Here is a 16,750-nt window from a genome sequence, read left to right as displayed (position 1 = left end):
CGGCTCCTTCTTCAGGTGAATGGAAAGGCTTGTTCCAGAAATGTTTATATAGACACAGTCAGAGATGCCCGGAATGCGAGCACCTGCAGGCAATCAAATCATCAAAGATGCAGAGAGAGAGGTAACTCCAGGTTAAAGAGGTGTGAATTGTCCCAAGCCAGTTCAGTCGGTAGGCCTCTGCAAGTCCAGGCTTGTTGGTGGGGGCCGAATGTAATGCGACATGAATCCCAGATCCCGGTTGAGTCCGCATTCATGCGTGCGGAACTTAGCTATAAGTTTTTGCTCAGCAATTTTGCGTTGTCGCGTCTCCTGAAGGCCTCCTTGTAGAATGCTGACCCGGAGATCAGAGGCTGAATGTCCTTGACTGCTGAAGTGTTCCCCAACTGGAAGGGAACAGTCCTGCCTGTTGATAGTCGCACGATGCCCGTTTATTCGTTGTCGCAGTGTCTGCATGGTCTCGCCAATGTACCACGCTTCGGGACATCCTTTCCTGCAGCGTATGAGGTAGACTACATTGGTCGAGTCGCACGAGTATGCGCCGCGTACCTGGTGGGTGGTGTTTCCACGTGTAATGGTGGTGTCCATGTCGATGATCTGGCATGTCTTGCAGAGATTACCCTGGCAGGGTTTTGTGGTGTTGTGGTTGCTGTTCTGAAGGCTGGGTAATTTGCTGCAAACAATGGTTTGTTTGAGGTTGCGCGGTTGTTTGAAGGCCAGTAGTGGGGGTGTGGGGATGACCTTGGCAAGATGTCCATCCTCGCTGATGATGTGTTGGAGGCTGCGAAGAAGATGTCGTAGTTTCTCCGCCCCAGGAAAGTACTGGACGACGAAGGGTACTCTGTCAGTGGTGTCCCGTGTTTGTCTTCTGAGGAGGTCGGTGCGGTTTTTTGCTGTGGCGCGGTGGAACTGTCGATCAATGAGTCGAGCGCCATATCCCGTTCGTACGAGGGCATCTTTCAGCATCTGTAGGTGTCTGTTGCGCTCCTCCTTGTCTGAGCAGATCCTGTGTATACGGAGGGCTTGTCCATAGGGGATGGCTTCTTTAATGTGTTTCGGGTGAAAGCTGGAGAAGTGGAGCATCGTGAGATTATCTGTGGGCTTGCGGTAAAGCGAGGTGCTGAGGTGACCGTCCTTGATGGAGACGAGTGTGTCCAAGAATGGAACTGAATTTGGAGAATAGTCCATGGTGAGTTTGATGGTGGGATGGAACTTATTGATGTCATCGTGTAGTCGTTTCAGTGATGTCTCGCCGTGGGTCCAAAGGAAAAAAATGTCATCGATGTATCTGGTGTATAGCATCGGTTGAAAGTCCTGTGTGGTGAGGAAGTCCTGTTCAAACTTGTGCATGAAGATGTTGGCATATTGAGGTGCAAATTTGGTCCCCATGGCTGTTCCGTGCGTCTGGATGAAGAATTTGTTGTCGAAGGTGAAGACGTTGTGGTCTAGAATGAAACGGATGAGTTGCAGAATTGCGTCTGGAGATTGGCAGTTGTCGGTGTTGAGGACTGAGGCTGTTGCAGCAATGCCGTCGTCATGGGGGATGCTGGTGTAGAGTGCCGAGACATCCATTGTGACGAGGAATGTTCCTGGTTCAACTGGTCCATGGGTGCTGAGTTTCTGTAGGAAGTCCGTCGTGTCGCGACAGAAGCTGGGTGTACCTTGTACGATGGGTTTCAAGATGCCCTCGATGTGGCCAGAGAGGTTCTCACACAGGGTCCCATTGCCTGAAACGATAGGACGGCCTGGTGTGTTGGCCTTGTGTATTTTCGGGAGGCAGTAGAGATCTCCAATGCGGGGATTACGTGGGATGAGAGCACGTAGGGTGTTCTGAAGGTCTGGATCTAAGGTCTTGATCAGTCTGCTGAGTTGGCGGATGTGTTCCTTGGTTGGATCTGCGGGTAACTGCCTGTAGTGTTCCTGGTTGTCGAGCTGTATGTATACTTCTTTGCAGTAGTCTGTTCTGTTCAGTATGACGGTGGCCCCTCCTTTGTCTGCTGGTTTGATGACGATGTTGCGGTTGGTCTTGAGAGTGCGGATGGCGTTGCGTTGTGCTTGGGTGACGTTTGAGGCTGCCTTGTGATTGCGAGTGATGAATCTGGCATTGACACGACTTCTGACGGCTTGAGCATACATGTCGAGTCTAGGGCAGCGGCCTTCCGGAGGGGTCCAATTTGACTCTTTCCTTTTCGGTTGCTGCACTGCAGATCTCGCGGTCTGCTCTTCCGGTTCATTGGTCGTGTCCCTGGGTTCGCTGTCGGCCTCTTGGGGTCTGTGGAAGAATTCCCGGAGCCTCATTCGCCTGATGAATTCCTCCGTATCTGCCGCGAGACTGATGGGGTCCATTTTGGTGGTGGTGCAGAAATTGAGCCCTCTGCTGAGGACTTCGATTTCGTCTGGTTGAAGGGTGTAGTCTGACAAGTTGACAATGGATTTCCCTGTATTGTTTTCGACTGTTGTACCGGGAGAAGCTTGATTGCTGCTGGTGGTGATGCCAAGTTTCTCAAGCTTCCTGTTCTTGGTGTGCATGTAGGTGGCATAGTATTGCTGTCTCATCTGTTTGGCGGTGTTCCGCAGCTGGTCTGCTGTGTCCTGAGCGCAAGTTGAGAATATGGCCTCTCTCTTGGTTTCCAGGTTGCGTCGACTGCTGTAGAGTTGGTGTACGAGGTGTTTGAGGAGTGTGACAGAGGTGCGGTGGCAGAGTCTTTCAGCGTAGTCTGTGTTGTAAGTCGACTTGAGTGGGTTTTTGATCTGTAGTCCTTTCGGGATCTTGTCTGCTTTTTTGCATCTTTGTAGAAACTGAATGTCAGTGTCTATATGCGCGATCTTCCTGGAGATCCTCTCCACTTTGAGCCGGCAGTTTGCGGTGTCAATGGTAGCCATGATGTGGAGATGCCGGCGTTGGACTGGGGTGAGCACAGTAAGAAGTCTTACAACACCAGGTTAAAGTCCAACAGGTTTGTTTCAAACACGAGCTTTCGGAGCACGGCTCCTTCTTCAGGTGAATGGAAAGGCTTGTTCCAGAAATGTTTATATAGACACAGTCAGAGATGCCCGGAATGCGAGCACCTGCAGGCAATCAAATCATCAAAGATGCAGATCTTTTTTGATCACCGTGCAAGTTTGAACAGGACTTCCTCACCACACAGGACTTTCAACCGATGCTATACACCAGATACATCGATGACATTTTTTTCCTTTGGACCCACGGCGAGACATCACTGAAACGACTACACGATGACATCAATAAGTTCCATCCCACCATCAAACTCACCATGGACTATTCTCCAAATTCAGTTCCATTCTTGGACACACTCGTCTCCATCAAGGACGGTCACCTCAGCACCTCGCTTTACCGCAAGCCCACAGATAATCTCACGATGCTCCACTTCTCCAGCTTTCACCCGAAACACATTAAAGAAGCCATCCCCTATGGACAAGCCCTCCGTATACACAGGATCTGCTCAGACAAGGAGGAGCGCAACAGACACCTACAGATGCTGAAAGATGCCCTCGTACGAACGGGATATGGCGCTCGACTCATTGATCGACAGTTCCACCGCGCCACAGCAAAAAACCGCACCGACCTCCTCAGAAGACAAACACGGGACACCACTGACAGAGTACCCTTCGTCGTCCAGTACTTTCCTGGGGCGGAGAAACTACGACATCTTCTTCGCAGCCTCCAACACATCATCAGCGAGGATGGACATCTTGCCAAGGTCATCCCCACACCCCCACTACTGGCCTTCAAACAACCGCGCAACCTCAAACAAACCATTGTTTGCAGCAAATTACCCAGCCTTCAGAACAGCAACCACAACACCACAAAACCCTGCCAGGGTAATCTCTGCAAGACATGCCAGATCATCGACATGGACACCACCATTACACGTGGAAACACCACCCACCAGGTACGCGGCGCATACTCGTGCGACTCGACCAATGTAGTCTACCTCATACGCTGCAGGAAAGGATGTCCCGAAGCGTGGTACATTGGCGAGACCATGCAGACACTGCGACAACGAATAAACGGGCATCGTGCGACTATCAACAGGCAGGACTGTTCCCTTCCAGTTGGGGAACACTTCAGCAGTCAAGGACATTCAGCCTCTGATCTCCGGGTCAGCATTCTATAAGGAGGCCTTCAGGAGACGCGACAACGCAAAATTGCTGAGCAAAAACTTATAGCTAAGTTCCGCACGCATGAATGCGGACTCAACCGGGATCTGGGATTCATGTCGCATTACATTCGGCCCCCACCAACAAGCCTGAACTTGCAGAGGCCTACCGACTGAACTGGCTTGGGACAATTCACACCTCTTTAACCTGGAGTTACCTCTCTCTCTGCATCTTTGATGATTTGATTGCCTGCAGGTGCTCGCATTCCGGGGCATCTCTGACTGTGTCTATATAAACATTTCTGGAACAAGCCTTTCCATTCACCTGAAGAAGGAGCCGTGCTCCGAAAGCTCGTGTTTGAAACAAACCTGTTGGACTTTAACCTGGTGTTGTAAGACTTCTTACTGTGTCTATATAAACATTTCTGGAACAAGCCTTTCCATTCACCTGAAGAAGGAGCCGTGCTCCGAAAGCTCGTGTTTGAAACAAACCTGTTGGACTTTAACCTGGTGTTGTAAGACTTCTTACTGTGTCTATATAAACATTTCTGGAACAAGCCTTTCCATTCACCTGAAGAAGGAGCCGTGCTCCGAAAGCTCGTGTTTGAAACAAACCTGTTGGACTTTAACCTGGTGTTGTAAGACTTCTTACTGTGCTCACCCCAGTCCAACGCCGGCATCTCCACTTCATCAGCCGGAGCATTGAGTATACAAATTGGCAAGTCATGCTGCAGCTGTATAGAACCTGAGTTAGGCCACACTTAGAATATAGTGTACAATTCTGGTCGCCATACCAAGAGGATGTGGAGGGTTTGGAGAGGGTACAAAAGACATTTACATGGATATTGCCTGATATGAAGGGCATTAGCCATGAAGAGAGGTTGGATAAATTTAGTTTGATCTCACTGGAACGACGGAGGTTGAGGGACGACCTGATAGAAGTCTACAAAATTATGAGGGGCATGGACAGAGTGGATAGTCAGAAGCTTTTTCCCAGGGTGAAAGAGTAAATTATTGGGGGACATAGGTTTAAGGTGCGAGGGGCAAGGTTTAGAGGAGATGTGCTAGAGCAGTTTTTTACACAGAGGGTAGTGGGTGCCTGGAACTCGCTGCTGGAGGAGATGGTGGAAGCAGGTACGATAGTGACGTTTAAGGGGCGTCTTGACGAATACATGAATAGGATAGGAATAGAGGGATACGGACCCCGGAAGTGTAGAAGGTTTTAGGTTAGATGGGCAGCATGTTTGTTGCAGGCTTGGAGGGCCGAAGGGCCTGTTCCTGTGTTGTACTTTTCTTTGTTCTTACCCATTACTTTTAATAAGCTTGTTCCATAGTTTAAAGCATGTACCATAATCTGATAAGATATTTAATTTCTTATTTCTGAAGTGTCAGACAACATGAGGGCTTATGTCTTTTCTAGTTAGTTAAATATAATAACAGTTCTGCATTACCAGATATTTGGAGACAAAACTCCACATTGATAGTGCCACAAAACATGAATTTATGGAACATGTAAGGGTGAGCCAATCTGCAACCATTCATTTTGCGACTTTGCTAAAGTTTAATTTTACAAACACCCTTGAGTTTTTAGGAAGCAGGAACTTTCTGATTGGAATGGTCATTAATGTGTAGCATAACAGTGTTGTCTCTGTTTTATAGACTACTTTACTGCTATCAGCAGTCTGACAGTAACCTCTCTCTAAAATATAACTGGCATTGTAACCTTACTCGTATGGTCGGCGTGGTTACACAGTGGGTCGCACTGTTGCTTCACAGCCCCAGGGTCCCAGGTTTGATTGCCAGCTTGGGTTCCTGACTGTGCGGAATCTGCACCTTCTCCCTGTGTCTGCGTGGGTTTCCTCCGGGTGGTCTGGTTTCCTCCCACAAGTCCCGAAAAACGTGCTATTCGGTGAATTGGATATTCTGAAGTCTCCCTCTGTATACACGAACGGGTGCTGGAATGTGGCAACTGAGGGCTTTTCACAGTAACTTCATTGCTGTGTTAATGTAAGCCTACTTGTGACAATAAAGATTTGTAACAATAAATCAACATAGTAGTGCTTTGATTTTTACAAGTTTAAGACCATAAGATATAGGAGCAGAACTAGGCCACTCAGCCCATCGAGTCTGCTCCGCCATTCAATCATTGCTGATATTTTTCTCATCCCCATTCTCCTGCCTTCTCCCCGAGGCACCCTCAATTACGATGCGAGAGCGAGGTCGGTAATCAAAAGGCTTTAATCTACAGAGAACTGAACAACATCCGAGAGAAGTGTGCTCACCACATGGAGCCTTATCCTATATACCGTTTCCTGGGGGCGTAGCCAGAGGCGGAGTCCCCCAGGGTTCCAAGCACCTTAAAGGGGCAAGGTATTAAAGGTCAGGTACCGTTTACAGTAGTTATTAATACTATTCATCACATCCCCATAACCCTTGATTCCCTTATTGATCAAGAACCTGTCTATCTCTGTCTTAAAGACACTCAGTGATTTGGCCTCCACAGTCTTCTTTAGATTGTGTCATATTTCTAATGCTGTTATATAATATAATATAATATATAACAATCTTTATTGTCACAGTAGGCTTACATTAACACTGCAATGAAGTTACTGTGAAAAGCCTCTAGTCGCCGCAGTCCGGCCCTGTTCGGGTACACAGAGGGAGAATTCAGACTGTCCAAATTACCTAAGCATGTTTTTCGGGACTTGTGAGGGGAAACTAGAGCACCCGGAGGAAACCCACACAGATGCAGGGAGAACATGCAGACTCCACACAGACAGTGACCCAAGCCGGGAAGCGAACCTGAGACCCTGGCGCTGTGAAACAACAGTGCTAGCCACTGTGTTACTGTGCTGCCCTTTTTTGTAGATGCATTCAATGATTCAATAACTGCGCGGAGTGCAAACCGCACTTCTATAGACCATGCGAGGCCCACCTGGTAAAGGCTTCCCGGCCCTTTGAACGCCTGAGCATTGATTTCAAAGGGCCACTCTCCTCGACCAATCGAAATGTGTACTTCCTCAACGTCATAGACGAATTCTCCTGTTTCCCGTTTGCTATCCCATGCCCCGATATGGGAGGTCCACACAGTCATCAGAGCCCGTCACAGTGTCTTCACCCTGTTCGGCTTCCCCAGCTACGTACACAGTGACAGGGGTTCGTCCTTCATGAGCAACGAGCTGCGTCAGTAGCTGCTCGACAAGGGCATCGCCTCGAGCAGTACTACCAGCTATAACCACAGGGGGAACGGGCAGGTGGAGAGGTAGAACGCGACGGTCTGGAAGACCGTCCTACTGACCCTCCGGTCCAGGAATCTCCCGACCTCCACTGGCAGGAGGTCCTCCCCGACGCGCTCCATGCGATTAGGTCCCTCCTGTGTACAGCCACTAGCCAGACCCCTCCTGAGTGATTATTTGTTTCCCCTAGGGGCACTACCACCGGGGCTTCGCTCCCATCTTGGTTGAGGACACCGGGCTTGGTTCTCCTCCGGAAGCACGTCCGGACGCATAAAACGGACCCACTAGTAGAAAGGGTCCTGCTGCTACACTCAAACCCACACTCCCTTTATAGAACACCCCGACGGCCGTCAGGACACCGTTTCCCTCCGGGACCTGGCGCCTGCAGTATCCACCACCACCACCGCCAAGGTACCCCTCACACGACACCCCTCCCGACCCCCCACGCCCTGCGCCCCCACACCTACAGGGTTCCTGCGCCCCCCTTTGCCCATCGCATCGGTCAGGAATGAAACTCTGAACTAACCACCCCCGGAGTCCACCCTCAGATCCACACCGCCTGTCATCACACAGCCATCCGAAGTGGCTGCATCCCCAGTGCTCCGCCGATCCCAACGGACGACTCGGCCACCGGACCGGCTCAACCTGTAGACCCGTCACCCCCGCCGGACTTGATTTTTTTTTACATGGGGTAAATGTGGTGAATGTACATTGCTTAATTCACACTGTATAGCATTGTGTCCTTGTGGGCTCTGTCTGTGAGCCGTTGCGCGGCTCTGCCCACTGGGGGAGATGAGGAGCTTGTACAGGGCTCCACCCTTGGCTCCGCCCAAGGCTCCGCCCATGGCCTCTCCCACTACCGGAAGTATAAAGTGTTGCAGCCTTGTGAGTCTGCCCTCAGTTCTTCTGGTCGCAGGCAGGCTCAGTTGTAAGTCTATTAAAGCCACAGTTTACTTCCTCTCGTGTCTCGAGTGAATTGATGGTCACATCAGGCATCTTCTATGGAACTTTGAATAGATCATACTTTGAGTACTGTGCAGTGTTACGGTTCGAATTACAAACAATACAGAAGCATCTGAGAAAATGCAAAAAGAATTTACAGGGATGATACCAGAACTAAAAAGGTATAATTGTCCGGACAGACTAAACATGATATGGGTCCTTTCTCTTGCAGACACTCTCAGATGACCTGATAACGATCTTCAAAATTATGATGGAATCTGATAGGGTAGTTCTAGAAAAGATGCGAACGTGTATTAAAAAGTACATAAATACAGTCACTAATACATTCAATGAGGTTTCAACAGAAACTTCTTTAGTCAATGGTGAGAACGTGGAGCTTCCTGCCACATTGAATGATTGAAGCAATCGCAAAGATCTGCATGCTTCTTGCATGGAGCATAAACCTGTCAGGCTGAATGATCAGTTGCTGCAAATTCTATTTTATAACATTAGGCTAAGGGTGTGGATATCCTTATTAACAAATTCCACTTTAATTGCTATCTTATTTTCCAAATTTCCCTAGATGTATTTGCACCTCTACTCTATTTGTTTCCCACTTTATTACAGTGAGTACAGTTCAAAAAGACATTACATTTGCATTGCATCTTTAATGAGCATAGGATGTTCCAAAGTGCTCTGCAGCCAATGAAGTGTTTTTGAAGTGTAGAAAACATGACAACCAATTGGTGCACAATAAGCACCCACAAACAGCAACCTGACTTTAACCAAATGATCTGTTTTGTGATGTTCTTTAAAGGATAATTATTGCCCAGGGAGTCAAGGCTAACTGGCCTGTTTTTCTTCAGCTTAGTGCCATGGGATCTTTTATGGCCACCTGCGAAGTCTAAAGATGGCACCTCCAGAGTGCAGCACTCCCTCAGTCCTGCACTGAATTTTTAGCCTTCATATCAGTACTCAGGTCATGCAGAGAGTGGTGAGGTGGAAGACGGGGACTTAAATCCACAACTTTAGCCAGTGCTGAGGTTGCAAAAGATGCTATATAAATGCAAGCATTTGCTCTTTTAGCGTCTCAAGGCAGAAATTAATGCCCCCCCCCCTCCCCAGCAGGTAGTTATGTGGCAGAGTGCATTAAATTGGGCAGGAGAGTGCAGGTGGGTACCCTGCCAGCTTGCCTCCTCTGCGTGATTAGGTCCATGACAAGGAGGCTCATGTACGCTTTCTTGCTCTTAAGTGAACAATTAATGATGCCCACTTAAGGGCCTCATCCTGCTGCCACTGGACTTCAACCAGGGGACTTGCCAGGCAGGAAGCCCAAAAAGCAAACACTATCAGGTTTGCTTGCAGGCTCTCAGTGTGGGGCCCTCGTTCAAAGGCATTAATCAGGGACCCAGCATTGGGATGATCGGCCTGCTGAGAGACTCTTTCTGGCCTTTCTTCCTCTCTTCCTCACACCTGCCCAAGTTGGCCTCCCCCTCCCCGTGATCCCCTTCCTGCCCTCACTCACCAGTTGCCTGGGTCCTTCAGCAATCCTAGGCCTCTGGTTGGTGCATTGCCGGCAACTTCCGCTTTTCCCAGTGCTGCTGACATACAATAGCCAGCAGTGTGGGTGGGATTGGCATGCCCAAGCTCCTAAATCCTGAAGAAGGCCTTCAGCAGGACACTGATAGGAATGGCGGACCCATCCAAAAGGAGGCAGTGAGGGACTCTCACCAGTTCTCCAACCAGCAAGTGAGCCCCCATACGCTGGAAATAAATTTGGCCCAAATTTTCCAAAGGGTCTTCCATTTTCCCCAAACAAAATGTACCAACTCACATCTATCCGTATTGAAATTTATTTGCCATTTGCATGCCCATTGTGCGGGCACAAATGCTTGCCTGTGTCTGCTGCGAGCATGAATGGCAGCGCAGGCGCCTTCCTGCCTGAAAGGCAGTGCAGGGCGGCACGGTGGCACTGCTGCTTAACAGCGCCAGGGGCCCGGGTTCAATTCCAGCCTTGGGTCACCATCGGTGTGGAATTTGCACACTCTCCACTTGTCGGCATGAGTTGCCTCCAGGTGCTCCGGTTTCCTCCCACAGTCCAAAGATGTGCAGGTTAGGTGGATTGATCATGCTAAATTGCCCCTTAGTGTCCAAAGACATGGGGTTACGGGGACAGAGTGATGGGTTGGGTATGAGTGAGGTGCTCTTTCAGTGCGGACGGTCAGTGCGGACTCTATGGCCGAAAGGCCTCCTCCTGCACAGTACGAATTCTAAGTTACAAACCTCACGAGAATCATAAAATGAGACTCGCGAAGGCAAGATCCAGTTTTTTGATTTCCCCCACCTCTCGCTGATGATGTTATGGCGGGAACCTCATTTCAATAAATTTGAATATGATTAACGGGCTTCCCTGCCAATTAGAATCGTTTTTTGCAAATGTGAAGCAGTCAGAGGGAGTCCGCGCGGGGGGAAGGGGGAGAGTGCATATGTAAGTAGAGCATTTGGGGGACCTGGCGCCTTGGCACTTCCGTTGGCACTTCCAGGGTTGCAATGCCATGGGACAATGGCAGGGCTGGCCCTCTGGGAGCTCCATTAGCGGGGTTCTCCTTATGTGTGTGGGGTGGTGCGCCTTTGATAGAGTTCCCTGTATCCGTGGGGTGGGAGGTGGGTTGCCCCAGTGTATGTGCTGGCGTGTTCCCCATATCTGGGGGCGGGGTGGGGGGGGGGCTGCTGGTACATTTTCTTTAATGCAGATTGTGTCCCCAATCTCTAGAGAGCTGCCGCTGCCGGCTCTATCAGGCCCAACTCTGCCCCAGCACCGTGGCAAGAAGGCTACGCCTTCAGATTTCTTGTGCACAGTGTGCCAGATAATCTGGAGAAAGCTCAGTTTCCCCAGCTGAGGAGCTGCATGCCAGTTTTCCTGCCTCAACTAGTGCTCTTGTGCACTGAGTGGAAAATTCCGCCCTACACGTTGGTTAACGTCACCTTGTATTTTGTTGCAGTCTCACACAGCCCTTTACAAATGGATTTAACTTCACTGCCCGCAGAGATCCATGTTTGATCTTTAATCACCCTTTCAAGGGACTGGTTTAGCACAGTGGGCTAAACAGCTGGCTTGTAATGCAGAATAAGGCCAGCAGCTCGTGTTCAATTCCCATACCGGCCTCCCTGAACAGCCGCTGAAATGTGGCGAATAGGGGCTTTTCACAGTAACTTCATTGAAGCCAACTTGTGACAATAAGCAATTATTATTATTATTAAGTATCCCCATCATTGGCTCTGTGACAATTTTTGTCTTCTATTCTGTGTAGGGTCTTGAGTTTAAAGTCAAGGATTCAATATAAGTTCACGTTACTTGTGTATTTGTTGGAATAAAAATAATTAGTCCTGGTATATTGGTAATATTAAACGTTAATATTTGAAGGTTTCTTTTTGTATTACAATGTAAACCTCAACTGATTTTCAGAGTAGTGTAATCTCACGTGAGGCACCATCTGCTGTCAAAGTGCTGGCTGTCAAACACCAGCTCACACTGACTTCAGCTTTCATTTCAAACACAGCACCGTCTCCTTCCCACCAACCTCCCACCACTTCCCCACCCCCCACTCCTCCACAATCATTGTAATGTGCTGAGAGAACAGCTTCTTGTGACAAAACTGTGAGATTTTGTCTTTTATTTAGCTTTAGAAGCAAGATGATCTGGTCAAAATTGTATCAGCCAGCTGTGTCTCTTGGATGACTTAAAGAAATTCCCTTTGATCAGTATTTAAATCGGTCTGTGGAGTGCTAATTAATGCGGCTGGTTGAAATGCAAATAGCAGGCCTCAAATTATCTAAAAACATTTTAAATATTTGCCTGTGTCCTCAATCAGTTGAATTTGTCCTGTGACCTCATTATTATATGTGGTTGTCTGAGATTTTGTATTGTTAATTGTGTGACCTAATATTTCTGGTATTATTGATATGGAAATGCATTTTAGCATTCGTAAATTAACTGCTGGAAAGAAAGAGCCCTTTGATCTGTTGAACTTGATCTAGCTGAGCAAGTGAAGCTCCTTTGTGTTTTATTTTGGCTGGTTGGCACTGTCAACTGAGGAGCCAGCTTCAAGACAAAACACATAAACTCAAAGATTTTGCAGCAAACCACAGTTTCGGAGACCAAATAAAGGCAACCAAAATATTATACCAGAGCCAGAAATTAGAAATTCTCCTCAAGGCGTGTTCTAAAAACATTTTATAAACTTGAAGATCTTTATTTGCTTGTTTGCATCGATAGACCTGGGGCTGGATTCTCCATTTTTGGGACTATGTCGCCATGCCGTTGTGAAAACTGTGGTATTTTACGCCAGGAAAACTGGCGCCAAAAGGAAACAGATTCACAGCCTGGCAGGGGGCTCGCAGGCAACTGTCATGGAGCTCGCAGCTCCAGCTGCCGATACGGCCCCCCATACTTCCGGGTCAGAGGCCGCGCATGCACACGGCAGCGGCTGCGCCCTGCTCCATGGCGGACTCAGCCCGGGGGCCTGGACCACCAAAATAGTGCCCTGCATTGGCCGCTCGCCCAACCCCCCACCGCCCGCACACGTAGCCCCAGTCCTGAATGAGGCCCCTCCTGCCCTCCAATCAGCCCTCCCCCGACTGTGGTGGCCGCGGACTGAGTCCGCAGCCGCCTCGTGAGTTTCCCGAACAACAGAACCACATTAGAAACACGGAGTCAGGAATTTGGCTGGTTGGGGACGGAGAATAGTGGGACTGGCCTCAGGCAATGGCCTGAGGCGGTGGATATTCGATGCGGTGTACTCAGGGAGTACGCTGCTTTTCGGGGGACGGAGAATCACAGAACCAGCGATTTTGGCGTCAGGGTGCGGAGAATCCAGCCCCCTTTCAGTTTATTAACACTTTTTAGGAAATTGGGAAAAGAAAGTCACTCCCTTCTTTGACATTATCCGTTCTTGAGCATATGCAGCAGTTCTGCTCTTAGCTCTACTTGTGAAATGAGAGGATGTAGTGTGAATAAATTAAAGTCAAATTCACTTTGTGACTGCAAAATAGAATATTTGCAACTCCTCTGTTAAAACTCCCTTATCACAAGGGGTGTGGTTCACAGAGAGTCATTAAAGGAGATGCTGCTTTGAAGAAAAAGAGATACAGTTTAGAAAATCTCAGTTTAGAAAATCTCTCTCTTTCTGACCAATGCCCCTTGTACTGTACCGTCTGACTTTTTCACCTGGCCCAGCCCCCTGCTGCAGTTTTTTGTGCTGACAGTTCATTTTTGTCTCCTTGCATTCACTGGAACAGCTTGTGGCTATAGTTAGGCTTACACTAATCGAATTTGTCCAACTAACGTGGGTAAGTCTGATCAGTCAACAATTATGAGCCTCACATTCCAGCTTTCTGAATGGAAATAAAGCCTTTTGTCAATCTCAATGTTTTTGGTAATCTGGCAATTGAAATGCACAAGACAATTCGAGGCAACATTTGCTTTATACCTGACCATCAATTGTGTAGGAATATGGGGAGTGACAACTGAATCCCTCATATGCGCATACACCAAGCATGCATATTTTTACCTATTTTCTGATACATTTTGTTTCAAGCACTTTAATCCAAGGAAAGTTCTGTGATTGGGAAAATCCATTGTAAACCATTGTGTGATATACCATTTTTGAACACGGTCCATGGTGGCACAGTGGTTAGCACTGCTGCCTCATAACTCCAGGGTCCCGGATTCTATTCCGGCCTTGCGTGACTGTCTGTGTGGAATTTGCACTTTCTCCCCGTGCCTGCGTGGGTTTCCTCTGGGTGCTCCGGTTTCCTCCCACAAGTCCAAAGATGTGCAGGTTCGGTGGATTGGCCATGATAAATTGCCCCTTAGTGTCAAAAAGGTTAGGTGGAGTTACAGGGATAGGGTGGTGGTGTGGGCTAAAGTCGGGTACTCTTTCCAAGGGGCGGTGCAGACTTGATGGGTTGAATGGCCTCCTTCTGCACTGAACACAAACAGCATTTGTTATATGCTGTTAATATCCCTGACAAGTCTTTCCTTCTCATTGTTCAGCTGGCGGTCTGCAGGAAATTGCCACAAAGTTTGACAACCAAAGTGTGATGTATGGATTCTGCAGCATCAAGGACTCTGGCTCTGGCTTGCCGAAATATGTCCTCATAAATTGGGTATGTAAGAAATATTTTTTCATGGTCTAACTGCAGTGTTTTAATGGATGCCAAAGCTCCACAATTAATACCAACTTCACCAATATCCAGAAGGTTGTACTAGGAAAGGTTGAGGTTTACTAGCTACAGAATCCAACTGATGCCTTCTCGGCCATGCTTTTGTCACCCCCAAACTTGATTAGTGGTTTTTTCTGGCCAGCATCCTGCATTTGCCGTTCTCTAACTTTAGGCCATTTAAATTTCTACTGCCCATATCATATCCCACACCAAATCCTTCTCATCCATCACCAATGCACTTTCATTGTCTCCCAATCCCCCATTCGGTCAAGATTAAAATTCTCACCTTCGTGATCATCTTGCCCGATCTCTGTAACCTCTTCCATCAGTGTATCACCGTCACCCGCCGACAACTCTCCCCCACCCCACCTCCACCCACCTCCTCACCACCCTCAACACTGAAATTCTCTATTCCTATGACTGGTTTCTTCGAAATCTTTTCACATCCTCCATCCCGTCACCCTACATTTGACGGCTTTGCTTTCAGCTGCTTGGGGCCTATGTTTTTGAAATCCCTCCTCACACCGTCTCTCCGCCTCCTCACTTCTTTTAAGGCATCCTTAAAACACACTTACTTACCAGCTTCCTGAGGTAAAGCTTTTGATCACCCTTCTGAATCTTTGGCTTGGCAAATAGTTCCTTTGTTCCCTTGTACCTCTATTTACTATTTAGCATTGATTTTGTGTTAAGAATGTTATGTGAATGCAAGTTATTCAGTAGATGAGTATGGTTGTTCTAGATATAAATGGAATTTGAGCAGAATTATGTATTTTACATTTTCTGAATATTTCCCTGCGGTCATTTTGGCCAACTTCCCAGTACTGTGCCTCACATGGGGCCAAGGGTACTCTAATGTGCTGCATGTAAGGTCAATTGCATGGTTACTGTGCCCTCAAGCATTGAAACTCACTCAAGGAATAGGAACGCTCTCTAATTTGCTGCAGTCGTTACTCAGTGTAGGTCTGCCACAGCATAGCTCAGAATCGCTGTGCTGAGATCATTTGCAGTGGTTCTGACTCCTTTCAATACCATTGCTGCGCTGTAGTGATTGATTACTTGCTAACAAAACACTTAAGCAGAATCTGCCATTGTTGATGCTGGTGTGATAAACTCATCAAAAATTCAAATTTAAGAGTTGCCATCCAATGGATTTAGTTTTTTGCCTGTTTTGCAGCAGTGTTTGGTATGCCCCCTGCTGTGGGAAAGTGTGTAGTGCAACCTTCATGCAGTAATTTATAGAGCTGCCAATAGTACACTCAGTGGTTCTAAAGTGCTGGAGTTGTGTCTCCCTATCTACTTTATCGTTCACCAAAATAAAATCTTTCATTAAATCTCCTATTTTCTTGACTTGAATTTAAGGTCTCACTGTGTCATTAACTCCCTTGTAGGACAGGGTAGGTGTATGGCCAAGTACCCGATCCTTCTAAATGTTATTTTGCAGTCTTTCCCTAAATAATGCTTGAGAGTGAAAACTGGCCACGGAGAGAATCGTAAGAAGCCTCTGTCCTAATGCCCTATGACTGAGCGCATTACTATACACTCGCAATGCTAAAATGAAGCCCATATTTTATTTATTAACATTTATTTCTTGTTTCTTTCTGTCCATTTCAATAATGAGCACATTGCTAAACTACTATCCGAAGCTAGCTCGGCAAAGGGTTGCCTCTGATTAGATAGCTCTTTCCTTTGCCAGTCAAATCCAAGTAACTGCTTGAGTATATCATGAGGATAAACCTTTCTGTAGCTCCCCAGTCTGCATCTTGATGCGAGGAACTGTTGTCCCATACAATCTCAAAGGTAATCCATGCTGCAGCTCCAGTCTGCCATCCCAGGTATGAAGAGGTGTTCCCTGTACACTCTCAAACCAATCCCTGTTTTAGTTTCCTGAACTTGTACAGATTTCTTGAACTAGTGCATGTGGTATGAGAACAAACTCAGAACTGAACTCTCTTTAAACTCCTGCCACAAAAGGAAGTTACAAATCTTGGTTGAATGATAGCGCTAGAGGAGTTTTTTGTTCATTTTCTTTGTTCCTTAGGTTGGTGAAGATGTTGATGACCATCGAAAATGTACATGTGCCAGTCACGTGCCCACAATTGCAGACTTCTTTCAGGTAAATGTACTTCTTCTGGTACTTCAGACCATCCTTTTTTGTGTGTGAATAAATTGTCCCATATTTAACTCAGCCATTGGCAGTGACATCAGACAACTGGAAATATACTACATAAA

The 16,750-nt window shown here is 47.6% G+C and overlaps 1 protein-coding gene across 5 annotated transcripts in view; it reads left to right on the top strand.

The window, feature by feature from the left end:
- LOC119965106 (drebrin-like) overlaps nt 1–16,750 on the top strand; it is a 284,430-nt gene that overhangs the window by 204,196 nt on the left and 63,484 nt on the right. For all 5 annotated transcript variants that reach the window (XM_038795409.1, XM_038795406.1, XM_038795410.1 and 2 more), the window contains 2 exons: nt 14,352–14,464; nt 16,560–16,634. In XM_038795409.1, the coding sequence (XP_038651337.1) occupies nt 14,352–14,464; nt 16,560–16,634 (188 nt within the window). The remainder of the gene's footprint in view (nt 1–14,351; nt 14,465–16,559; nt 16,635–16,750) is intronic.

Source organism: Scyliorhinus canicula, chromosome 4 (assembly GCF_902713615.1).
Source record: "Scyliorhinus canicula chromosome 4, sScyCan1.1, whole genome shotgun sequence".
In the NCBI taxonomy this organism is placed as follows: Eukaryota; Metazoa; Chordata; class Chondrichthyes; order Carcharhiniformes; family Scyliorhinidae; genus Scyliorhinus; species Scyliorhinus canicula.
This window is presented reverse-complemented; position numbering and strand designations above follow the sequence as displayed.